The sequence below is a fragment of the Schistosoma mansoni genome, chromosome 3 (genome assembly GCF_000237925.1).
Source record: "Schistosoma mansoni strain Puerto Rico chromosome 3, complete genome".
NCBI lineage: Eukaryota > Metazoa > Platyhelminthes > Trematoda > Strigeidida > Schistosomatidae > Schistosoma > Schistosoma mansoni.
Window position 1 is genome coordinate 1933257 of NC_031497.1, and position 27913 is coordinate 1961169.

Genomic DNA, 27913 nt, shown 5'->3' on the forward strand with positions numbered 1-27913 from the left:
GCACTAGACGGCCGTTTCGTCCTATTATGGAACTCCTCAGTAGTGATCATCAAATACCTTAAGCACGGGATTCGAACCTCTTGATCACTGAGCTAGCGTTCACGCGAGTGACCGAAGGCTTTGGACTAAAGTCCTGAGTGTGGGATCAAGGAGTCTCATACCAGGACTAGTTGACCGTCTAGTACTTCCAGGTTTTCCATGGTAGTCTAGCTTCAATGGACTAATGATTTCAATTATAAAATGACTTAAAAGATTGTCATAATATAATAACCAGTTTTATATGAACATAAATGTAAACAAACAAACAAACAAAACAAAACAAAAACATTACGTAATCATGTGTTATCTGGAGGTAGAAAAATTCAGTTTTTTTAATTATTAAATTAGATTGATCTACTAACCAATTATACATAAAAATGCATAAGCGTTCATATATAATAATAATAATAATAATAATAATAATTTTTGTACATTAAATCAATAATTGAAACCAATTTCAAAATAGACAGTTTCCATGTTTGTTTGTTTTTTTAAAATTTTTTTTCAAACTTTTTCTTCTTCATGTACAACATTACAAATGGAGGATATATAGATTAATAGTTGCCATGGAAATACTTTTTTTCTTTTTTCTTATTTATCTTATTCGATATGATTTTCTTTCTTTTCTTTTTTTGGATAAAGTTTCAACTTTTATATATCAGATATCAAGAGGAGAGGATTATTTATTAATTAATTTGATTCATCATTTTTACGATTCACTGGAGGTGATGCTGAATAACCTTTAATAGATCTGTTTTTAGAGATATAATGAAAAGAAAAAGAGGGAGAAATATTCTTTACTATTTCTATTCTTTTCGGAATATAATTAACATTTTTACTACATAGTTAAACAAGTAATATGTATTTATATATATACTTGAAATCATGAGTCAGTTGACGCTAGATCACCATGGAAAACCTGGAAGCATTGAACGGCCAACTCGTCCTATTGTGGGACTACTCAGCAGTGCGCATCCACGATCCTGTTTCGCAAGATTCGAATGCAGGACGCATCAGTCTCGTGCCCTAGGGCTTAACCTCTAGACTACCGAGCTGTGTAGCATCCAATGGTTTTGATGTCTAACTTCAACCGATCTACGCAATTGAGCGACACATCCACTATTGTCTTTAGTGAGTAACTATCTCACAACAGACCTGGCTGAACTCAAATGGTCATGGCTTCTCACTAGAACTCCAGGACATACCTCTTGAAGCCAGTCACTAATGAGCAAATGTTGAATAATTTCAGAAGGGTTTTTGTGGATATTATAGTAATTTCAATAGTCGAGATATAATCGTTATCTTTTAATATTCTGGTAAAAATGTTACACAGAGTTCCGTAAATATATCAAGCATAAATATAAATATTTGTAAAGGTGATTGAGATCATAAGATCGGATTATTTAATAAATTGTCTTATCCATCATCAGTGTAAGTTTTATTCAGATTCAAGCATGTGTAAGATCATGGATTAATTGAAGTTAGGCATTATTATTGTTGGATGCCATCTCAGTGGTCTAAAGGTTAAGAGTCCGTGAGAGAGACCAAAGGTCCTCGGTTGAAGTCACGCGTGAGTTATTGTGAATACGTACTGCTGAGGAGTCCCATGCTAGAATGAAATGGCTGTCTGGTGCTTCCAGGTTTTCAGTGGTGGTCTAGCCTAGATTGACTTGTGAATTCAACCGAGGTGATGTTACATTGCCACTCCGTATCTTAGATAATCATTTAGTTCTTAATATTTCTTATCTTTTCATTCCATTTGATCTCCAAAACTAATTTGGTTTGAAAACTTTGATTAAATGAACTCAAGGTGAGATAGGGTTTTTCATGTTGAATAATCAACAGTTGGAACGCTCTACGTAAACATATACTATCAGCTCCATAGGTGAACTCATTCAAAGAGAAACCAGATCTTCGCTAGAAAAGTTACTGTAAGAATTAGTTCATGTCGAACGACTCATTTATTTCTATCATCTTTATTTATTTATTCAGATTATATGAAGTCAATTTGAAGTGATAATATTCCTTAGACGTAGTCTTTCTCATATAGAAATAATAATGATAGAACATTTTACTTATGACTATTAAGATACCATCTTGTGTGAATTTCGGTTTTCCAATAAAATATAAGCGAAAATATTTGATGAACAACGTTTGTATTAAATTACATCAGTAAATCAACAAAACAGATTTCCATACAATAGTTTTCAAGTCCTTATCTAGATGCATTCATGATAGCTAACTTTGTCTATTTAGAAAATGTAAGAAACGGTGGCTTACTCATAAATACAAACTTGAAATAACAATAAATTAATAATTAATGATTAATTTTAATAGTTGAGATCATGAATCACTAGAAGCTAGATCACCATGGAAAACCTGGAAGCACTGAACGGCCAACTCGTCCTATTGTGGGACTCCTCAGCATTGCGCATCCATGATCCCACCCCGCGAGATTCAAACCGAGGACCTATCATTCATTACTTTCCATGTGATCCTGTAATCTGATTCATTTAAGAAATATACAACATATCGTACTATATTCGTTCTTATTCTAGTATACAAATTTATCAATGTCTTAATATTCTAACTTGTGAACATATTAAGAGTAATAGTTGATCATTGGAGTTTTTCAACACTGAATGTTATCAAATTTACGAAATATCATAGATATTGCTAATGGTGTAGGCTGATTAAAAGCAACCATAGTAAATCATCATATCGATGTTGGAAAGTCAAACCGATATCATACGATCAAAATAGTCACTAATAGTCTGTTAACAACTTGTGTTTTAAATACAACATGAAGAATGTGTCTAATCTTTAGTCAGATATACCATTGTCTTGCTGTTTGTCAATGTTGAATATTTCAGCTAAATCATTTATAGTGCTTACGCATGGTATATGTATATATATATGAAGACCAGGCAGTGGACAGGATCTTGATGATATAAGTTTCATACAGGTTGGTATTTGTCAGTTAGGTTTTAGCATCATTGAGGAAACTCCTACTAGATATCAGGACCAGATGAGATGATATGATACTATCGCTTTGTGATTAAATGATGTAATTATCTGTAGTACACAAGCGGTTAATCGAAACATCTCTAGTGGTGATACGAAATAAAGCGCGTTTTTATCCCACGTAGAGTATCAACTTTCTCTAGATTATTGATATACCTTCGTGAAGTGTATAAGCTTAGTCTCTGGCTTGTTGTCAGTCAATTTAACGAATTAACATCAAATAACGAACCTCCTTATACTGTCACATTATCTAGTCACCATATTACTACTAGATAGACAAAATTCACCTTCATGAAAGTCGGTTAAAAAAGATAATCTATGACATACTAACCTTTTATTAATCAAATTATTTAATTTAGAAGAATCATCACTAATATTCATTTGTGATAACATTCGATCTGGTAGATCATATACACTTTGTGCTGTTATATCTAATGGTAAACTTGCACATGGAACATGTAATATTGGTGATAATGGTGGTGAAAATTGTACTTGTCTTGTCATTTCAAAAGGAAATTCATTATGTTGTGTAACACGATCAAATAATAATAAACTAGGAGGTGAAAATATTGGTGCTACAATTTGTTTCTCTGTTACCGGTGTAATTTGTATATGTGTATTTGGTGAATTCATTGTAACAGAAGATGTACTAGTTATACCAATAGAATCAGAATATTTTGTATTAGATATGTTTAATGTAGCAAAATTTGGATCAAGACTGTGCCTATTTCGAATAATATAATCTGGAGTTTTATTATGCAATGATAAGTTATCATTTGGTCTTATTTTATTATTATTAGGAATCGATTCATCAGATGAATAATCTGTATTACCAGATAAGGTATTATCTGGTTCCAAATTCTTAGTATTCATATTTGTATCCGGTATATTGACGATAACTGTATTATTGACTGTTGCATAATTTACTTCAACAGTCGTTACTTGTGATGAATCCGTTGTATTCAAGAGTTCATTTGAGTTATCATCTTCTTGTGGATTATCATCACCACTACCTTGTTGGTGTTGTTGTTCTGTCTGAAGTGTTTTAGACTTGATCAACTTTTTTAATGATAGTTCCGAATTCTTTTGATCAGTTATATTTCCCTTACATAAATCAGTTGATTTATTTAATTCATCAATTGAATCTTTTATACCTAATGATAAACTAGTACTTAAATAATCATCAGCTATTGATGTTTGACTAGATAGTTTATTTTTGGCATTAATTAATTTACTATGTTTATTTGTATGTTGATCCATATCAATACCGTATAATTTACGTTTTAATTTCTCTTGAAATGCTTGTTGACTATTACGTAATTTCTCGATCCATCTTTGCTAAAAGAAGTAAATAATGATAATAATGAGTAATGTTGAAAAAAAACGAAGAAATTGTTTAACTATATGACATAAATTCAAATAGACTGTATAATGGATGATACTATGTCGAACCTACAGAGGTTATTCTAGGCTCTGGAAAGATCAATCTCTTCATTCTTCCCAAACAACATTTTGACCTTCTTGATTATTCGCTTGCTAACCATGACATATTTTATGATCATATGTGTGTTGATTGCTTGCCCTATTCATTATGTGTCTGTAATTTAATTTTGTTTGAATATCAAGATCGGGTCACGTTCGATCAAAACGACTTGGCTCACTTGTCTTCTCCATTGAGCATCACTTCATCTCGTTTTGTTTCACTCTGTTCACTTAGTTTCTCTGAATGTCTGCCTAGATCAATAAGTTTATGAAATATACATATTCAAAATGCATTTCTTTGGAAAACTATTTCAAAATATTCAATTTGAAGTGGATCGAATTATCCCGTTGTTGATATTTTGTCTGGATTTCCATCTATTATAGTTGTCATATGTATATCCTCTGCAGATCGCCTGGATACAGCCAATAGTAATATAAGTTAGTATAAAAATAGATGAAATATGGCTAGTAGTAGAATACAGGACGCGTGTCTCGTCCTACTGAGACTTGTTGCCTTGATGTATTTGAATTTTAGAGTACTATACTACTTAAAAATATATTCCTTTCATATTCTGAAGTTAACAGTAATACATTTTTATCTATTTTATTATGATTAGCTTTATTCAATATCACATTTTTAGTACAGTATTGAATTCTCAGCACAAAGTATTTCAACAGGTTTCCGTTTCTAACTTCTTCTTCGATCCTGACGATAAATACTGAGTGATCGCCAGTTAGAAGTTAGCAGCTCAGTCAATCGAAATCAGAATAACGTGAATTCTTTTTGCAGCATATTGCCTGAGAGCAACCACGATATCTCTAATTAGGCCTTTTGTAACCTTAACAGCGAAAGGCTGTAAACTTTTCAGAAACGCACCTGAATATGTTATGCGATTAATAGCCATAATGATGTTTTAAAACATAGAAAATTGGATCAGTTGTTGAAATATCTAGATGGCAGGGACAGGTAGCTCAGATGTTTAAGCAGGCCGTCAGTTATTACCTAGTCTTTAAATAGATTAATAGGGTTATAGGATTTAATGGGAAAAATTCAGCTAATAGCATTGGATAGTGTATGCCGAAGAGTTTCATTCTAGAAAGAAACCTCAATTTACCACTTTATGGTTTTCAATAGCTTTTCAGTTAACATAAAACGTCAACTTCAGTTTAAATTTATCACCTGAAGCTACTTCACTAAAACGGGTAAGATAACACAAAATCACAAAAAATAAACAAATAAACTGAACATCTTAATTACCTATCAACTGGTTAGCAACTGAGCTTAAGTTCACTTGTTAACAAATAATACAAATCATTCTAATACATATTCTTATAGATAAATAAAAATATTCTATATGAATTAACAATAGCCTATTACCTTCTATAATTCATTTTACTTACTTTATCTAATTCATTTGCTGCTTGTAGAGTATACACACCTGTAATCTGTTGAAATCGTGTTATCAGTACAAGTACAATAGCATTTCGTAATCCATTAGCTATACATATAAGGTAATAGTGTAATGAGGAAAAAACAGAATAGATTAAAACCTAATAGATAATGATATACTATAAAGGGGATGCTTATCAAGATATGTATTTAATTATCAAATATATATGTCTTTGCAACATACATAGATAATCTAAGGCAGAAAAAGTTAATATGGAATTCAGTGGTATAGCAACAATAATATTAAAGAAACATTTGGTGTTCGTATACGGAATAACTTAAATTGCGTGTGAAATAAAATGTGTGTGTGTGTTTTGTTGATATGCTTGTATAGACGTGAGTAGTAAAATCTAACAAACACAAAAACAAACTTTGAAATCATTCTCATTATATTAGAACGAAGAGAGTTGGGGGAAAATGAGAAGAAACGGAATGGTTTGAGTTTAAAATTGACCGAATTGATAATGTAAACTTATGATAGATAAAAGGAAAGAAAAGAAGTATCTTTCATATTTAGTTAATGTAAGAATCACCTCAACGTTAAGTGATCTGGCGCGAGACTGGTAGGTCCTGGGTTCGAATCTCGTGAGGCGGGATCGTGTATGCTCTCTGTTGTGGAGTCCCACAATGGGACGAAACGGCCTTCCAACGCTTCCAGGTTTTCCACGATAGTCTAGCTTTAATTGACTTATGATTTCAACTATGAAATAACGTTTTGCTTATAGGTCAAGTAAAACTTCAGACATTACAGGCTTGTTCTCAAATTCATTCATTTGATTGTCAAGAATGGTATTTCACAAAAGTGTTTACAATACACAAATATCGCATTGCAATCTTTCAAACTTATTCTAATATTCAGTTTAACAATTAAAACAAACGTTAGATAATTTTCATCGAGTCCTGCATTCGTTCAACATTTTATGTTTTACATTTCATATTATCATTATTCCTCAATATGTGGCTGATCAATATGTTTATCAAATATTTATAATTTAAATTAACAGGCGAATATGGATGGTGTCTAACAGTGGAATCCACGACGTGCTTTTGGTCCTGTCTGAGGCTCGTCAGCTGGGTGGGCCTGTATCCCAGAGTTGATGTTCACCCCGGGACTCGAACCAAGTACCATTTGCTTCAAACTCCATCTAGTCACCCACTTAGCTATTGAGTCCTGATAGCCACTGGCTTTTGTAATGGAGTTTGTTTGAGTCTTCAAACAATACAAAATGTGTTTAAACTAATAGGCTTTAAACTGAACAGGTAAACACTTGGTGGTGATTTCATTCAATACCTTTATAAAAACTTTTAGAAGATGACTTATAGTTCAATTTATGTTTATGATTAGGCAGATCTATATTCACTGGATTAGCTGTTGTACATTTATCTATGTTTAGCATAAGGGGTTTTTGCAGATTGTTGAATTTGGTTGCTAACATCATGGACTATCTTTAGTTAAGTAATAATCAAAAAACCAGGAAGCATTGAACTGATGTATCTTTCCAGTATGAAACTTGTCAGTAATGTCCATATACTATCCCATCACGTATTGAACTTAAGATCCTAGGTTCTTGTTGCCAAACAAAGACGAAACATCTGTCCAGTGCTTTCTGGTCTTTGACGGTTGCCTAACCATGAGTTTAACATAGAAATGAAATAAAGAACAGCTTAAAAATACCGGTTTGAAGATTGTTCGTTAACCATCAATGTGAGTTTTTACATCATTCTTAATTGTATATAACAATGTTAAACTTTTCCCAGATATATGTGAGTAAACAATGCTGTAAATTGACATTCAATCTACGAAACTTTAAACGTGAGCATTTTATAACAAACTGTAGCACAGCCTATGTATCTGTTCAATTGATATAACCTCGAAGAAAGTTATGATCATTATTAACAAACATTATAATTCCATGGAGTTGTTGAAAGTAAATACTTCAGCAATATTTTCATTATCAACAACTAACTAAAGAAGTCCAAGATGAAATTTGAAATGGTTTGGATTATCCAGTTGTTGATCAATCTTGGATGGCATATTAGCATCTTGTGTCGATTGCTTCTACACAATCAGTATGAAACAAGTTAATTTAAAATAGATTGATCAAACTTCATTCATGAATACTAATAACTGGAGAATACAAACATTTCATATTGAATTAAATCTCATACCCGTTGTACAAGCGAATGGTTGTATTGGGTCAGTAGTTAAGTGAATAAAGTAATGTCTTTTGAAACAAAATGTACTGAGTTCGAATCTCTGAGTGAGCATCAACTCTGAAATGTAGAAGATACATCTAGCTAACAAGTCGATACGTACCAATGTTATCCATTCAGCATTTTCTTAACATGTGTCTTCTGATAATAATTGATTTTGTAATATTTTTTTAGACATTCAAAGTGCAATCGCACATACTTCTAGATTTATTTATTATTTATTTATTTGAACACATAAATATTGGTACAAAGAGGAACAAGATACATATGCGCCACAAAAATCTCATTTCATTTGTGTGAGGGCTGTGATACTGTCCGAGTGCTCAAACCGAAGCAGGTGGTTTTCTTAGGGGGCCACACTCGGAGCCTTCGAACTAAAGATCTGATCCACAGGGCAGTGGAGCATCGTAAGGAAATGCAGTCCCATGGTAGACGGTGACCAACGATTGATTCATACACCATTTGTTCCTTCAGGATACTGGAGCCCATGTGCACCATTGGTTTGGAATCAGGGTTTTCCAACTCCCCTACGTGTACTCTCCGTATCCACCAACCCGGTTAAAGCGCCAGACATTCGCTTTTCGTCCTTTCAATTTCGTAAACAACACCCGTGGAGTGAGAAGGCAGTGAGTAGGACTTCTCTGACAGGGGCTTTTTCCGCGTGGCCATATGAGAGCATTTGGAGAGGGAGAGCGGACTCTCCCCACTTTCAGCCGTATCAGGGCATTCGGGGGCCACTGACACTTCTAGATTATTCAGCTATAATGGAAAGATTTCACAACTATAAACTAATTTTGTTTCATTCTGTGGAAAGGTAAACCACACTATAACCTTCTTCTTTAATCTAATAGTTGATAGTATTTTACTTCTATTTTCTAAAATAACAATGGAATCCATTATGTACAACATAGTTTCAACCATCTTTCAATTTAATCCGTTATTCATTGATAGTATGGTCTATATCTAATGTCTTCTAAATCATTATAGAATCCTTATCATATAATAAGTGCTTTTATTTTATATAATCTTATCATTGTCTATCTATGAATTTACGGACACTTCCTATCACATGACCTAAAGTAGGACAAAATAACACTCTATCGCTCTCAGGTTTACACCAATCCTAAATTTGTGGTCAGTTTATGATAAAAAAAGAAACTTTAAACAAGAAGAAATCTCACCACTGTTACTATCAGGTTATTAATTTAGTAGCGTTTCACATTATCATAATTTATGATATAGGAAGTAATTGGAGATAAACAACATTTTAACATGAGGTGAAACGGTATATTTTATGAAAAGCCGAACATAGAAGTGAAAGAATGAAATATGCAACACAAGTTTAATTATAGAATAAGATGATTATCTAAAGTGGAAAATTTCAATTATATACTGTAAAGTGATGTGGTTTACTCTCTGTCATGTCTTCACTTCATCCAGATTTGCTTCTTTAATGATGGTAAGAACTTCATAGGTTATCATAATTTGAAGTACCATATCACAAAACTTTATATTGCTACATGACATTATTTATAACCATGTTAATCGTATTATTGATTAAATATAATAGGACCTATCGGTCTCGCGTGCGAACTCTTAACCACTAGACCACTGAGCTGCCTGGCATCCAACGATGTTAATATCTAACTTCAACTAATCCACGAAATTGTGCCACCGTCTATCATTGTCTTCAGTGAGTTACTATCTCACAATAGGACGAAACGGCCGTCAAACAGTGCTTCCAGGTTTTCCATGGTGGTCTAGCTTCAATTGACTCATGATTTCAAGTATGGAAATAAATATAAATTCCAAGTTTATTTTCACTTACAGAAACGTTTATAGACTTGGTAATAGACTCTATCATTTAAGTAGTGTTAGGTAGTGGCCTTGTACTGTAATCCAGGACGCGCCTCTACCCTTATTAGTGTCTCGTTAACTGGATGTGTCTACCACATTCCAGAGGTGATGTTCACTCTAGGACTCGAATTCAGCACTGTTTTACTTCAAATACCATTGCGTTTTCCATCAAACTACTGAATCCAGATAGCCACTGCCTTATGGACTTAAATAGAATTAACTTATTATACCAATCCGTAGTTTACAACCAAAAATAATTTGATTTATAAAAGACAACAATAACTTACCGGTTGCTTCGACAATTCCTAAATCATGGATTGTAAAACGATCAAGTGCTATCACTTGTCTATAAACAACAAATACTCCACCTTCTGTTATACTACGACCAGTTAAAGGATTCTCTGAAAACGATTTCTAAAATAATACAAAGATCTATTCAATTAGTCAACTTATTAATGTTTAAGTGAATTTAAAGCAATTAGTCCCTTTGATAAATTTCGATAATGTAATAAGAAGACATAGTTCTGATAATCTTCGTCTTCTTATTACATTATCGAAGTTTAAGTGAATATCAATTTATTTTTAGAGTCAACATATTCTGTTTTATAATCAATACATTAATTTCATAATGAAAACTTTACATAAATCACAGTATTCTATCAAGTGTATATAGCTTTTTGTGACCCAGGATATGAATATAATTAGATTGGACAAATAATCGTTGTTGAATGATTGCTGTCGAAATATACATCCTGACTATTCTTATATATGATATGAGACTGAAATCGCATCGGTGAATAACGGAATAAAATAAGTCAAATACGAGAATGGATTTCGAATAAATATATTTTGTATACTCACTCATCTGGATAGACAATCAAAGAGATGAAGCGAAGAAAAGAGAGTATAGCAAAAGGGCTCGCAGTGGACAAGGTGTGTGAACCAACTCCATCTAACCAAGCTTTAATCAATATTTATGGTCATACTAAAATGTGCTACAGACATGTGATGAATAGGATAAGAAGTGCACACACATACGCTTGTGTAGAAACATTCAAGGCTGATAAGTGACATAGTGAAAACGTGACTCAAGAAGAATGGATAAATTAGCCTGTCCAGAAGCTACACTAAGCTATACGAGCTTAACATAGTAACCGACACTACAAGTCAAGTAAGTTATTGCCTGATAGTAGTGGTGATAATCCGAAGAAAAAAATTTTAATTCGTTTATACTTTGACTTGAAACAGTCAAGCATAATGACAGTATAACAATGAGCCACTTCACTCTAGAAACCTAGTGAAGGTTGTGATATATAGAAATGAAACAAGTGCTTCAAGAGGTTTGATGTGTAAATGATATAACTGTAAATGGATGCCAATACAGTGATTCTTATGACCAAGTATTCCTAGGTATACCTAACAGTATTGAGTTTGATCTCTAGATGGCATATGACTACACACTTCTAGCGAGTCCTGTGCTAGCACGAAACTGCTATCCAGTGATTCCTGATTTTTAATGCTACCTCAGCTGAAATCAATCTTTCACAAATATAGCCTATAAATATAAATGAAATAAAGCTTTTGATTTTAGTGCTTTTTCATTTTTTCTAAATATGACAGTCAAGAATTGATCTAGAATAGAAAAACAAACTGTAAGGAAAATTCTTTCGTGAATGTTTAAATATACAATGGAGTAGAGTCTAAATGTTAAAACAGAAATGCTTAATTTAAACATTATGTTATTCTTCTTAACTAAGAGTTGTACCTTAGATTTGAACTTTTGATATTTAATCTTAGGCCATTGACATTTATCTATATAGACTAGAGTGACTAAGCAATAACTTATGAAGTATTGTATATTATCAGGAAAGTTGGTGTCTTATGAATAAAAAATAATTTTTTCGACGATTCTAAAAAAATCGAAAGTTCATGAACATTATTGTAAATATTATAAGCAAAGATGGATAGTGGTTAGCAGTAGAATTTAAAACGCATGTTTCGTCCTACTTGGGGCTCGTCACACAGATGTACCTGAACCCCAGAATTGATGTTCTTTATTGATTTCATTCAAAAGTTTTAAAATATTAAACACTCCTTGTAGAATATTTCTGTCTATATTGTTGATAATAGCTTCTATCTTATCTTATACTTTATTCAAGTCATCGAATGTTATTCAATCCTTCTACTTCTATTCATGACAATAAACATCAATTTATTATTCAGATAATAAATAATTCATTACAATAATCAATAATCACAGGCAAAGGTAGATGGCTAGCATTGGAATTTAAAAAGCATGTTTCGTCCTATTTAGGGCTCGTCAGGTGGAGTTAATGTTCTTTATTGATTCCATTCAAAAGTTTTAAAATAAATATTATAATAACCCTTTATATTATTTACCTTTTTTGGTGGTTTTTTAATTCGTGTAACCAAGAGAAAATCATCAAATAAAAAAGCAAATATTTCAATAGTTTTAGTTCCATCTAAAATGAATTAAAATAATAAACGTTATTTTCTAACATTGAAAAAAAAGTCACATTTTCTTCCAAAGTATCGATTAACTGGTTTATCATTTAGTTAGGTAGGTTAGAATGATCAGAACATTGAATAGATCATGAGTATGGTTGAAAAATCAATAATGTAATCTTATTTTCACCAGTTCATAATTTAAATCACTTATAAGTATTCGGTCAGCACTAAGAAGGACTCGACACGCATGACATGGATCACCACCCAGTGATCAATCAATTGTGATTACATCTTAGTCCTACAGGAGGTCGATCGCGGCCCGATTAGCTCAGTGGCAACGTTTCTGACTGTGAATCTGGGTGACGCGGGAACGAATCCGTCAGGGAGCACCAGTTCCCTCAAGATTTCAGGTACGTCTTGCTGACGAGTACCAAGTAGCACGAAACCCGAGTCCAGGGTTTTCCTGTTGACCACCTCCAACCACCATCTTATTTCAACATAGTGCACGCAGTGTCGAGCTACCTAGACTGATGACCACATTTCAACGTGATCGATAACATTCGATCAGCACTAAGAAGGACTCGACACGCATGACATTGATCACCACACAGTGATCAAACAGTTGTGATTAATTGCTTTATCATTTAGTTAGGTAGGTTAGAATGATCAGAAATTGAATAGATCATGAGTATGGTTGAAAAATCAATAACGTAACCTCATTTTCACCAGTTCATAATTTAAATCACTCATAAGTAGAACAAATCCATCTTTGAAACTGTAATACTAATATATAATAACCGGATGAAGAATAGAAGAATAGTAACTACTAAGATATGTTTGTGAACTATTATTATATATATTTCTAATGTATATTGATTAAGTAACTATATTATATGTATGTTCATATTTGTTTTGTTATGAGCTTTTATTTGACCCTATTGACTATTATTATGGGATTTACTATTTTAAAAATATTCTCAATTTATTATTAACAACCTCTCACACATTGAGGAAAGCACCCAACTGCGTCACAAGGCAAGCCCTCACATAGAATCGTGAGGGCCAAAGGAAAATTGGAAAACCAAAGAACACATTACGCCGAGAAACGGATACAGACATGAGAAGAACGAACAGAATTTGGATAGAATTAGAAAAGATGGCTCAGGACAGAGTGGGTTGGGGAATGCTGGTCGTTGGCCTATGCTCCATTGGGAGTGACAGGCGTAGCTAAGTAAGTAAGTTAGTATAATATAACTTGTAAGATGACTTGGTTAAGTAATGATCAATAATATTGTATATATTAACTTATATCCTATCATTCAATTATTACATAATATATGTTTCAGAACTACCAATATTAAATATTTTAGCTTACCATTTAATGTTAAAAAACCTTCATGTAATAATTGTCGTTTAGGATTTGCAATCAATCGTTCACATGGTTGACGTATTAAACTTTGACGTAAAAATTCCGGAATAAATACTCTTGGTTCTAATTCTGAAACTGATGGCCATATGAGTTGAGATTGAATTTCTTGAAGTCGTTCAAAATTTTTCAGCCAACGCATTTTATCTTCTAGTGATTCTGATGATAGTAGTAATAGAACAGAAAAAAAATATGGATGTCACAGTTATTTCAATATGCGTCGTAGTTCAAAAAGAACCCGCTGAAACGTGACTCTAATGCACATGATGACGATATGTTCAAGTTTGTTTACTGATGAATACATCGGGTTCGGATTAAAAGTTTAGATTTCATTTGTTCAGTACAAATGAGGTGAATTTTCTTAGATTAGTGATCTACAGTTCTAAATCTGGAACAACAGTTCCCACATAATCAGTCATAAAGTGAGTGTAGGCAAATGTCATAAAGAAATATCTTTTCTATATATGGATTCTTAAAGAATGAAATCCAAGATGAGTGTTTTGTCCTATACAGTATTCACCAGGCAAATTCACTTATACGTAATCGGGACTCGAACCTAATATCTTTCTCTTCAGATGGCATGTAATTTATGTATGCTGCAAGAGAATGATAAGTCTTAGTCCTTTAAATCAATCACAGGAAGATCCAAACAATAAATGAATATATATATTTTATTTGCTTACAATTATTTCATGGTAGAATGGGATGATCTGTAAATTAAAGACAATTAGTTTTAGAAAGTACTGAAAATTGCATACATCTCAGGACTCATTTCTCACTGTATTATGAGACAAGCGCTTACTTGGGATCTTGAAAGGAAACGGAAAAGAGGAGGATCAAAAAACACACTGCGTCAAGAGTTGAAAGCAGACATCAAAAGGATCGGTAGCAACTGGATACAACTGGAAAGGAATGACGAGGACAGAGTTCGATTGAGAATGCTGGTGGGGGTCCTATTCTCCTCCACAAGGAGTAACAGACGTAAGTGAGTGAGTCACGACCCATTGTTCTTCCAACATATTTAGAGATATGGTATGTTTTTAAATCATCGATGAACTATTTTTTGATTAGTTAGGTTATTTGGGGGAAAAATATTCAGTTGAATGATGATTTGTTTAACTTTCCATCTTTGCTCGATTCAAACTTGAGTTATGATAAACATAGTATAAATCTTAGAGTTCAAGATTATCTTCCATTATTTTATCCTTGGTAATACAAGCAGTATATCATAGAAGTAATGTAACTATCAGTGATGCCTTGAATTATTATAGGTTCTGTATTTAAGTTCTTCCAGTCACAGGTTTCTACATTAAATTTAAACATGAATGAAATTTGTAAAATGAAATGAACTCATTTGGTTTTACAGTTACATTTTATGTTTTTGGTAGAGATCATGAACGGATTGATGTTAGATCACCATGGTAAAGACAGGTAACTACCTCAGTACAATGGAAGGTGGTCATGAAATTTCGTGGATTTGTCGAGGTCAGATATTAACACGGTTGGATAGCTCTGTAGTCTAGAGGTTAAGAGTTCGCACGCGAGACTGGAAGCCTTAAGTTCGAATCCCTCGAACGGACTCGTGAATGAGCACTTCTGAGGAGTCCCACAATAGGGGGAGTTGGCCGTCAAAGGTTTCCAGATTTTCAATGGTGGTCTAACAACAATCGGTTCATGATGTCAATCAAAAACACAACAACCTCCACAACCCCATACTGATAGTTCCATATTCCTTGCAAAGTGTACAGAATTAAATGAAGTGATATAATTGTAAAAAAAATGCGTACCACAATCCAGCACTAAGGAATCGATCCCAGGACCTTCGGTCTCGCGTGCTTATATATATATATATATTATTTTATAGAATATACTTACTTAAAGAGTTTTCCACTTTAGTTAAACATGCTGTTAACATTTCTTGTTCAGCACTACATGCTGTATAACGTCGAATACTACTTAATAGTAATGGTATTTTCATATAATGTTGCATTGGTGCTACTAATAAGTCTGTTAATTGTAATCGTCGACAACGAGTATCTTGTTCACACCACTAGAATTAACAATAAATTGAAAAAACAAAATGCCTAACAGAGATAATTAAAGTTTTCAAACAACATTATACATGTTCAAATGGTTTATTCAACTATTCTTTACGGTAAAGATATGGTGTTGTATTAAGCAATGATGATACTAGAAACAACTATTGATTGGAATTTAAGTACTTTTCGTGTAATGAAATAACTGACACTTAGTTTTTATATGGTTGAAATCATGAGTCAATTGAAGCTAGACCACCATGGAAAACCTGGAAGCACTGGACGGTTGATTCGTCCTATTGTGGGACTCCTCAGCAGAAGAAAAATTAACAAATACATAAAGCAATAAGATTCTTGTCAAAGAACTTCTAATTAGTTATGAATTAGATATGAACTTGAAGTGTCCTGACGGATGTTGTATATTTATGAACTAAGTAATTTGATTATGAAACTTGGGTTGGTTTCTCTTTATATAATGTCATCATTTCAAATGTAATAACCATAAAGCTAGATTATAGAATGTTTTGAATGAAGAAAATATAGCTTATAAACAAAGATGGTTAGTGGCTAGCAATGGAATCGCAGATGAATCCAGGATGAATGAAAAGTAGATTAGTTTTAACGGATATGAAATGTGATATGAGCAGTTATTCTACAGTTACAGTAGATGGATAGATGAATGTTCTTGAAAATCTTTAGTATCTTGCATCTTTTATTTAAGTTTCTAAAATTTCAAAAATCGTTTCTGTGATGTGTTATTATTCGTTAGTGCAGTTTACATAGTAGGTGAAATGCTCTTTTTTCAAATGTATCGCATATTGCTACTATACAAAACTCAAATTGGATAAAATATTATGCATTTAATTAATTTTGTATAGGTTGTTTGAATCTTCATATTGATGTTTAAGACTACTATCGATCAGTCCCTCATAGACATATGTGCATCATGTACGCATTCCCTCGATATTATCTCATATATTAAGCATTATAGACAGAGATGGATGATGGCCAACAGTGGAATTCATGACACACATTTCGTCCTAATTGAGACAAGTCAGATGGATGTACCTACATACCAGAATTGATGTTCACTCTGCCACCTTTAATCAACTACCATTTGCTTCAAATGCTATCTCGCTGTATACTTATCGAACAATTACAACTCTGTAATGCAGGTAGATCTAAATGATGAGTCCTAAGATGAAACGTTCATTTTGGATTCCACTGTTAACTACCATCAATCTCTTTTTTTAATCTAAATTTATTTGACAATGTCAATCCAATGTTTGATTATGATAATCATGAACAATATATTGATGAAAGACTTGTTTCTCCAGTACAGTAATAAATCAAAACTAACGACAAATTAAGTAGTATTTTTGAACAATATTAAATTAATACAGTAGATCTTAAATGGTATTTTAATATTTCTAAATAATGCACCTCTGTGAAATGAAAGAGAAAACTGATGATTTATTAAGAGACTAAAACATATTCAGCGTGTAACATTGAAATTAATCAGACTTAGTACTTCGATCATATTTTAACAACAGAATTTTTGTGTCCAGTGATTAATAACAGGTTATTATGCCATTTGCTCCCTCAGGATACTGGAGCCCATGTGCATCATTGGTTTAGAATCAGAGTTTTCCAACTGCACTAGGTGGATACGGAGGATCCACCTAGTCTGTTAAAGCACCGGGCATTCGCTTTTCAGCCTCTCAATATGGTTGAGAACACTCCCCACCGCGAGAATGCAGTGAGCAGAACATCCCTGTCAGTGGCTCAATATGCGTGGCCATGTGAGAGCGCTTGGAGAGGGAGAGCTGATTCTTCCTACCCTCGGCCGGAAAGATAACTAGTGAAAGTCTATACTTATGAATGACTCAAACGATCCTCAAATGCACCAAAAATGATTGACAAGAAATGACAGTGAAAAGCCATGAAATATCTTAAGTGGATTGAATGAATTATTTTTTAAAAATACTTTAGACCTAACATATACACATTAAAGGGTAAACATGAAATCTTTCACGAAAGTTTTTTTGTACATACATATTTATGCCTTTTACTTCTCGTGCAGGAGCATAGGTCGCCCACTAGGATTCTCCAGATTTTGTACATAATAAGCATAAAAAACTCAGTTTACTAATGAAGAATAATTTATAATTACTATCCTATTCTTAAGTTAGATTTAAAATTGTTAACTATTAATAAGTATTGAACTGGAACATATTGTGGTGTGGTCTACTTATACCCGCTTAAGTAGTATATGGTGATGGTCAGACATAGAATGTATTTTGGCAGAAGACCGATAAGGAAAGAACAGAAATGAAGCGCAATCGGGACGAAAATGCATGAACAATGAAATCGGAGAAGATGGACTGATATTTGAAGAAGGAACAGTGAAGATTGAGACAATTGGTTGTTATTTTGCAAATTAACTTTTCACTGTATGATTATCAAAATTTAGTGTTTGTGCTTAAATACATTCGATTGTCCCCCACTTGTGTTCTTGTTCGCTACAATATATCTGTTTTCCAGTGCTTCATTATATACTACTTAACTAAATACTAATCACTTAACTTTAGTCTACTCTAATCACAATAATTAAATCAATCATTAAGTTAAATATGAATATATTAAAACAAACGGGTATAGTGAAAGAAAAACGAAGAGAAAAGACTAACCTTTTCAAATTCATTGAAATGTTCAAGTTTTCTTAGGCTATCTAAATAATTCAATGCTGAATCATAATTTAAACAATAATTATGGTAAATTTCTCCATCCTTTGAATGTTCAGACCACTTAAGTGAATAAAAGAGAATCAAATAACAGAGAACAAAAAGAAGAGAGGATGTAAACAAGTTATGAGCAAATAATTTTCGTTATTTTTAGTTGGTGAATTGTTAAGTATAAGATTTTGAACAAATAAATGATCTCAATAGTTGAAATCATGAGTCAATTGAAGCTAGACCACCATGAAAAACCTGGAAGCACTGGACGACCGTTTCGTCCCACTGTTGGACTCCTCGGCAGTGTGCATCCACTATCCCGCCTCGCGAGATTTGAAGCCAGGACCTATCCGTCTCTCGCGACTGTGAAAATTATTTGATTGCTAAAGTGATTTTTAATAATGAAGGCTTTTGATTGCCTGATTGTGATTAAAGTGTTTTCGAAATGACAATGAATTATTACGTTATTTTTTTGGTCATATTTTTGATTCTTTTTGTTTACTATCGTTCCTCTCAAAATTCCTGTTTAAAATAATTAGTATCAGCACAACTGATTTCTAAAAAGGGTTACTTGAGTATCATTACTAATTTTACCCATAGCAGTCTCTAAATATCACGGCCAACGCTAACAAAAACTGGCTCCTCAACATCTGGTTATAAGAAGTAATATCTTTTTAAGTGACTAATAAGGCAGACAGCTTAAGTAAACAAGCTGACAAAAATAATAAACCACTTAAATTGTTGTTAGCGGTGGAATCTATAAGAAGCGTTTTGTTTTGTTTGAGAATGACCGCGTGGATGTAACTGCATCACAACGTTAATGTTACGACTAAAATTTGAAGGCTGTACGTGATATCCACTGACCTACTGGGTCCATATAACTATAAACCTGTTCAGTCGGTTTGATGTTATTGTAGGGCCAGTTAAATGTCACTGAACCCTACTCAAATCATCCGGCAGTTGGGTCACTAAATATCGAACAGATCATCGATCTCCGTCAAGGTCAAGGACAATCAACGCGCATCAATTAATCATATGCTATGGACTGCCTCATGCGGCAGTGGTTCTTTTATCGCTTGTATCTACTTCAACTAATATATTCCTGCAATAACGTCCTTTGTGTTGTAAAGTCTTCAGAGCATCCATGGTCCCTTGATGCGTCGATGGGGCAATCCACGTAAGGTGCTGATCGCGAGGTGTGACTTCGAAGTTAGCTAGTTCGTTACACCGTTCCCGTCCAACTCGAGTAGACCTCCAATCATTCGACATAGATGATCAACGTTGATGGTCTACACTAGTGAGCCCGACTAATCCTTACTCAAACTATCGCAGCTGATATATATTTCAGTTCGTGTGTCTACTTACAACAACTAAGTAGATAAATCATACTAAAGACTGGGTAAAGTCAAGTACTCTGTTACAAAAACGTATTTCCTTTAGTAATTCTTTAGAAATACTAGTAATAAAACTCATATATCCAAAGTGTTCAATGTTTACACCGAAGCAACATTAGTATTCTGAAAACTCATCCAATTAATAGTATTTCATTGAAATCAAATTCAACTCGAATCATAACAAATGTAATCATCACTTTACCAGAAATTCAATATTTTTCACTGTTTTTCTTCCTTCATACTGTTATATCCCTAGGACAATTCAGAATGGTAACTTTCGAGAACAATTTATGGACCAATAGGATATGTATATTTCCTATCGTATAATTGTTAAGTGACTAAACTATTCATATTCATGTTCATTTTATTATATGCTTTATTTCGACCCATAGACTATTACTGTACGATTTACCATTCCTGAGTTGTCCCCAGTCTATTAATTACTGTTCCCCCCATTCACAGCCACATTAGGCTGAATCTTGTACAAATGTTATTTTCTATTTTATTGAAACGATGTGGTCAGTTTGATTGGTATGTAAACCCAGTATGTTTGAGAATAATGATTCATATCACAGAGGCTGTTTTGGATTTAACTTGCTGGTTAATCAGACAGCAAGACCGACAAGTGCTCTAGACCGCTCGTACAGGTTTCATGTGTCATTGGTCCGATCGATAAATCACTGCTCTCTAATTGGCGACGGAGATGGGATAATTCACTGTATTCTAATTGGTGGGCAACAAGATATAACACATACCCGAAAAAACTTACATAGAAATGTATATATTTATTTTTTAAAAACTTCACTCGTAAACTTACCCTTTTCAGTGGACGAAGTAAAACATCAGTACTACCAAATTCATTTGATACTGATTCTTGACTTAAATTACTTATAAGTTCGCGACAAAATGTATGACTAACCTATAAAGTAAACGAATAAGGGGAATATTAAATTAATATACATTTTATTCATTCAAAACAACTAGTCCCTTTTATAAATTTCAATAGAACAACGAGAACCTGATTAGTCACGTTTAAAATTGATTGATCACTGGTTGGTGATCGATGTCATGTATGTCAGGTCCTTCTGAGTGCAGATCGAATCCTATAGAACAAAGACCTGACACACATGACACTGATCACCAACCAGTGATCAATCAATTGTAGAAAACATCTCAGTCTTACAGGAGGTCAGTCGAGGCCCGGATAGCCCTGTGGTAACGTCTCCGACTGAGAAGCTTGGTGACACGGGATCGAATCCGTCAGGATCACAGGTACACCTTGTTGACGAGGGTCAAGTAGCACGAAACCTAGGTTCTGGGTTTCCTGTTGTCTACCTCCAACCACCATCTTAGTTAGAGTTAATTAGCGCGTAATATTACACCATAGTCATAGATACAATCTGTAAAAATTCACATGATTATCTATAAAAAGTCACTTTACATAAACTTAGATATTTCTATTATAATATTTAGAAAATTAATATAAACAAAAAACAAACTTACATAACACAAATCATCCAAATTTCCAAATAAATGCATTGGTTCAACAAACATAAGATATCCATCCACTTGAAGCTTTTTCAATGGTTCCATAAAGCACTGAAATTACAAAACATACGCACAGTTATTTATATGAGCGTACATAAAACTACTTGATAGCATTATGAAATCCTTCCTGGTTTGGTGAAGAACGACATTTGGTTGAATTACTTTAATTAATTGCTTCTAAAGAGCTTTCTGTAATGTTGCATATGAGTTAGGAACAGAATAAGCCACGTTTACTACGAAAAAGAGTATTTTCGTAAGCGTATTACAATTAATATAACCACATATCTTGGATGTGTTTGTGACGTTTAAATAATGAACAACATACATATATTTTAATGATGAATTCAGTAAGTAAAAGTTGAAGTTAATTTATTCAAAACAGTTGCCGATTCACCTACATACGTCAAATATGTCTGGATGCCTGTTGATTAGCTCAATGCCTTATGAGCAGAGATGGATGATAGCTGACAGTGGAATCAATGACGAACGTTTCGTCTTAGTTAGGACTTGTCAGTTAGATCTACCTGCATCACAGACCTGGACTCGGTAGATCAGTGGAAAACGAGATGGCAATTGAAGCGAATGGTAGTTGATTCGAATCGCAGAGTGAACATCAATTCTGTTATGCAGGTACATCCATCTGACTAGTCTCAAATAGGACGAAACATGTATCGTAAATTCCATTGTTAGCCATCATCCACCATCCACCTGGAAGCACTAGACGACCAACTCGTCCTACTGTGGAACTCCTCGGCAGTGAGCATCCACGATCTCGCCTCACAAGACTCGAACCCAGGACCTACTAGTCTCGCGCTAGAGCACTTAACCGATAGACCACTGAGCCGGGATCAGATGGTGTTTATGTCTAACTTCAACAGATCCACGAAATTGAGCAACCATTCACCAGTGTCATCAGTGAGTTCCTATCTCACAACAGACGTGGTTTGAACTCCACTGGTCACTGCTTCTCACTAGAACTCCTGGATTTAATATAGTCCTTAGCAGTAAATGATACCGTTTAATAAGGCCTTAAATGTCATCAACTTAGATAATGATAAAATGACTATTTACATCTGAATATATATAATTAATATAAAATATGAATACCCATTTACATTTTTAAGCACCATAAGATGATCAGTAAAAAATGTTAGTTCACTTTTGAATAATTCCCAAACTGCTTCACAACGACGTACTTCACGATCTGTCATACTATTTTCTGAATTACCACTTTTATCTAATTGAGACCAATGTGAATCCTGAATAAAATAATAATGAGTATTAAAGACAAAAAAACATATACACTCTTAAGTAAATATTTAGAATAAATAGAAGGGAAGATACTTTTTTTCTATTTCAATGACTTTTCATAATGTCTACATGGTAATATTTGCTTAGATTTGTATTTGAGTATAAAACTTTGTTTACATTGTTACATATTCATAGTCACTTCTGAGAGCTATGACAGATTAATGATGAATGAATTGAATAGATTAGGTATAATGCTTAGAAACATGAGTTCATATTGATGGATTAGATTGTTAGATTAAGAAAGTTTAGAGAAGATCAAGTGCCCTATCCCTTCTTAGGGAGGTAAGTGATATCCATTTAATTTGAATTCAAATACTGAAGTGATTATATGTACACTGAATTTAGCAGTATAGATCATGTAAATGTATATTGGATTCAACTAAGTAAGTGGAATCATTGTCTTCCATTCTATGTTTTTTTTGTAACACCGTATTCAGTGGAATAAAGGGACTAAAAAATTGTCTCTAATATCGTATTGCAGTTTTCTTCAGTTTGTCGGTATGCAAATGTTGTTGGTATTTAACCACTGAACAAAGTGTTTCATTAAGAAAATCTTTAAACATTATAGCTACTTTATTAGTATTGCATTACATGACATTTCGCGCAACTCATTGATCAATTAATGGTATATACCTGTCATCCCTACATAAAGTCTCAAACTGCTAATTGGGATGATGCAACATCGAGTCCGTCGAAGAGCATCAATCCCTTAGAGATTACAGACATATCCTGTCGATGAGTACCAAATATCAAGAAACCTAGAATTTCTGTCGACCACCTCCAACCAGCATTCTACATCTAAATATAAAGCTCTCGATGTCGAGTGTCACAGACTAGTGGCCAGAATGTAATTTGATCGATGAAATTCAACTAGCACCAAGAAGGACTTGACATACTCAACTCAATTGTCAATCAGTTTTAAATTATTCGTATTTATCTATTAATTGTTGTATTTAATCATAAAAATAGTCCATTTATGTTATCATAAACTAACTAGAATATGATACTTCCAAACTTCATTTGTGTTATCATGAAATATCTTTCACCGGATACGAACTTATATACTGACAACTAAATAGTTTACGTAGGAAGCGTTTAAAGTTATGGATATGATGGTCAATTCGTTGTTAATCAGTGTTAGTGTATCGACTATCTAATACATGAGGTGAAAAACATGTTGAGATAGTATGGACATCACTGTAAAGCTATCCACGTCCCAATAAAGATTTACAAAGGTTGATATTGATTTGAAGCCACATGTATAAGTTCCAATACAATACTTTCATAAATTTACCAATCATGTATAAGGTGTACGTAATTTTTAACTACCTTCCATTTTTATACTTTTTTTTTTAGTTCAATTATACAGAAGGTTTAAGGCCTTTTAACACTTGCCCAAGTTTGTAACCATAGTACGATTGTATCGCTTTTTGGAAAGATTCGGACGTTTGTTTCAAAGTTAAACAGTTAGTAATTGAAAGGATTTCAGTAAAAATCGTTCAGAATTTGTAAACCTTTCAAATTAATGAGTTTAACAGTCAATCAACAACATACATGCTTATTATTGAATTATATTTATTTCATATTTGAATTCATGAGTCAATTGAAGCAAGGCCACCATGGGAAACCTGGAAGCACTGGAAAGCCAACTCGTCCTAGTATGGGTCTTATCGGCAGTGTTTATCCATGATCTCACTCGTGGGATTCAGTCTCAGGACCTTCGGTCTAGCGCGCGGACAACTTACCTTTAGACCACTGAGCTGGCATTCAACGGTATTCATGTTTAACTTCAATTAACCACTTCTCTTCAACCAATCCACGATATTGCGCGACCATGTCCTTTTGTCTTAGGTGAATAATTGTATCACACCCGACACGGACTAGCTCCTATGTTCGTGGCTCCCAGGTTTTTAATGGTACTCTAAGGTTGATCGATTTATGATCTCAATCAAAACTCAACAATCTCCAAAATCCTATACTGATGATGACTTAGCTATTTAAAAAATTCTCAACAACTAAATAAAGATCATCCTAAGTGGCAAAACATTTCAGTTTCACACATTTATATCTAGTTATGAAAACCCTTGAGTTGATCTTGAAAACATCTATAAAATTAGTAAGAAGTTGTCTCAGTAAATTTATTCGATATGTAATAATAATAAGTTATCAGTACAAATGTTTGTCGAGATTATTTAATGCTATTGATATTAAGAACCGGCTCATTTAACACAATCATTAGAAACGAAGAGATATTGGACATCTGTTTCATCTCAGTATCGGACTTCCCGACTGTACGCAGTTATGACATGACTGTGGGTGGAACCCAGGACCGTCGTAAATTTGTTGAAGATAGATATGTACACTAACGGATATCTGCTTAACAGTCTACAGTTTTAGTGTTCACTGGTTGAAGCCGAGCATGGTCAAGGGTGTTCATTATCAAAGAGTCCTATACATGGTAGAAACAACTGTCTCACGCTCCCAGTTTTTGAATGAATTTCTAACTCAGGTCGTCTTGTGATATCAAAAGTAATAATATCAATATTAATATTAATGATAATGATAATAATAATAATAATCAGTTATTAATTCCACCTAACTAATTAATCTTATTTTAATTATAGAGGGGGTTTTGTGGAGATTTAGTATTTATTATAGTTGAAAGCGTGAGTCAATTGAAGCTAGACCACCATGGAAAACCTGGAAACACTGGATGGCAAACTCGTCCTATTGTCAGACTCCTCAGCAGTGCGTATCCACGACTTCGTCTCGCAAGACTCGAACCCAGGACCTACCAATCTCACGCCAGAGCACTTAACCGATAGACCACTGAGTCGGCATGCGATGGTGTTAATGTCTAACTTCAACCAATCCACGATGTTTGACCAACCGTTCACCAATTGTCTTCAATGAGTTCCTATCTTATTTTAACCATCTTTATTATTGTTTTTTGTTTAAAAATTATTAACATGACATGATATTATAAGTACAAAATGTATAAGGACCTTTTAAGTCCAATCTAATTTCATTACATATTTAGGGGGGTATAAATTTTTTAAAGAAGAAAAAAAATTTTTTTATGATGAGAAATATTTGTTGTTAAATGAAATTATTAAATTAACCTACAATGAATTAAAGTCGAAAGGAAGGTCATCTGTAAATTGATCTGAACACACACACACACACAGCTACACATACACATGCACACAAACACCCACTCACACACACTCACAAACACCCCCATAATTAATTGGAAGAGAAGGATTAATACTAATCAAAGTTATTATTCGAAAATCAAGCGTTTGCTACGTTGCATAATATATAAAAAAGAGAAGTAAGAACTAAAAAATTTTGATGAATGGTCAGTAATATAGTAATTATGTAAGAATCAAGAGACGAATGAAGAGAATAAGTAAAATACAAAATACAAAAAATGGAAGGAATAAGATAATTGTTTACCGAAATTATGCTACAAACTCCGCTATACCGATGGCCAAGGTAGCGAGAGTGGTAAGAGTATAAGAGTATAGAATATTTCAAAAAAGGAAATCGTGTTGAGAATAAGTGATAGAAGAGAGAGAGAGAGAAAAAAAACAATAACTATGTTTTGTTCATTATATTATTAAAAAAAGAAATGAGGTCAATTTTATTTATGGGTGGGTGTTGTTTTATATCGAATGTTATATTTGTACTTTTATAATTGATATCTACTAGGAGAATATTTCGAAAATATATGAGAATGGAGAAAAATTATTTATAATATTTTTCTATTTAAGAGAGAGTTAAAAAAAATAGAGTTGAATTTATGAGTTAATTGAAGCTCGACAACCATGGGAAACCTAGAAACACTGGAAGGATGTTTCATTTTAGTATGGAATTCTCAGGCAGTGAGCATCTACGATCCTGTACTCAGGAATCGAGCCAAGAACATTCGGCCTCTTGTGTGAACGCCGGATTAGTGATCTAGAGGTTAAATGTTTGCATGAGAGACCGATACGTCCTGGGTTCGAATCTCGTGGATCGGAATCGTGGATGCGCATTGCTGAGGAGTTCCATAATAGGACAACTTGGCCGTCCAGTGCTTCCAGGTTTTCCCTGGTTGTCTAGCTTCAATCAACTCATGAATTCAACTTTCAATTTACTAAAATCTCAACAAAACCCCTTTCTGAAAATATTAAACTTTGACCGACGATTGATTCATACGCTATTTGTCCCCTCAGGATACTGAAGCTTATGTCCACCGTTGATTTGGTATCAGGATTTCCCAACTCCCTTAGGTGGATCCTCCGTGTCCACCAACCCGGTTACAGCGCCTAACATTCGCTCTTCGTCCTCTCAATTTCGTAAAGAACACCCCTGCCACGAGAAGGCAATGAATAGGACTTCCCTGACAGAGGCTATAAACGCGTGGCCATATGACAGCGTTTCGAGAGGGAGAACTGACTTCCCCCACCCTCGGTCGTGGGGAAAATCATTTAAATAAGGTCAAAGTGATTCATTGAAAGATATCAACTTACAATTAGTATGATAGCAAAGTCTATCGTGTGAATAAAATACGTAGTAGGGGAATTTTATCGATTTAATGGAGATAATAATAACAGCATAATAGTATACTATGTAATAAGGGAGGTATTGCCAAGGTAAGTATGCTAGGAAATTCATGTAAATCGGGAAAAATGGATCTATAAATTAAGAATAAGACAGGTGAGAAGTAAACATAAAAGGGTTAAAAAAGTCCATTTTATGTATATGGCGATCCAGAGGTGGACCAAGACAAATTTAAAGGCTTATTGTACATCCTTTGTAGTTGTATACATACATGAAGAAGCCCGTCATCATTAACCCATCTTTGATTCGTTGTTTATGTACTGAGATCACATTTAACTTAAGGACGTTAAAGGTTCATCAATAAATCTTTCAATTAAATG

General features: G+C 33.6%; 1 protein-coding gene across 1 annotated transcript in view; it reads right to left on the minus strand.

The window, feature by feature from the left end:
• Positions 1–729: 729 nt before the first annotated feature.
• Smp_176920 (putative neuronal RhoA GEF protein) overlaps positions 730–27913 on the minus strand; it is a gene marked incomplete at both ends in the record, with an annotated part of 68303 nt that continues 41119 nt past the window's right edge. Inside the window, 10 exons of the mRNA XM_018798867.1 lie at positions 730–790; positions 3395–4401; positions 5947–6044; positions 10354–10480; positions 12467–12549; positions 13911–14120; positions 15837–16011; positions 18688–18804; positions 20944–21045; positions 21630–21725. Of these exons, the coding sequence (XP_018650713.1) occupies positions 730–790; positions 3395–4401; positions 5947–6044; positions 10354–10480; positions 12467–12549; positions 13911–14120; positions 15837–16011; positions 18688–18804; positions 20944–21045; positions 21630–21725 (2076 nt within the window). The remainder of the gene's footprint in view (positions 791–3394; positions 4402–5946; positions 6045–10353; positions 10481–12466; positions 12550–13910; positions 14121–15836; positions 16012–18687; positions 18805–20943; positions 21046–21629; positions 21726–27913) is intronic.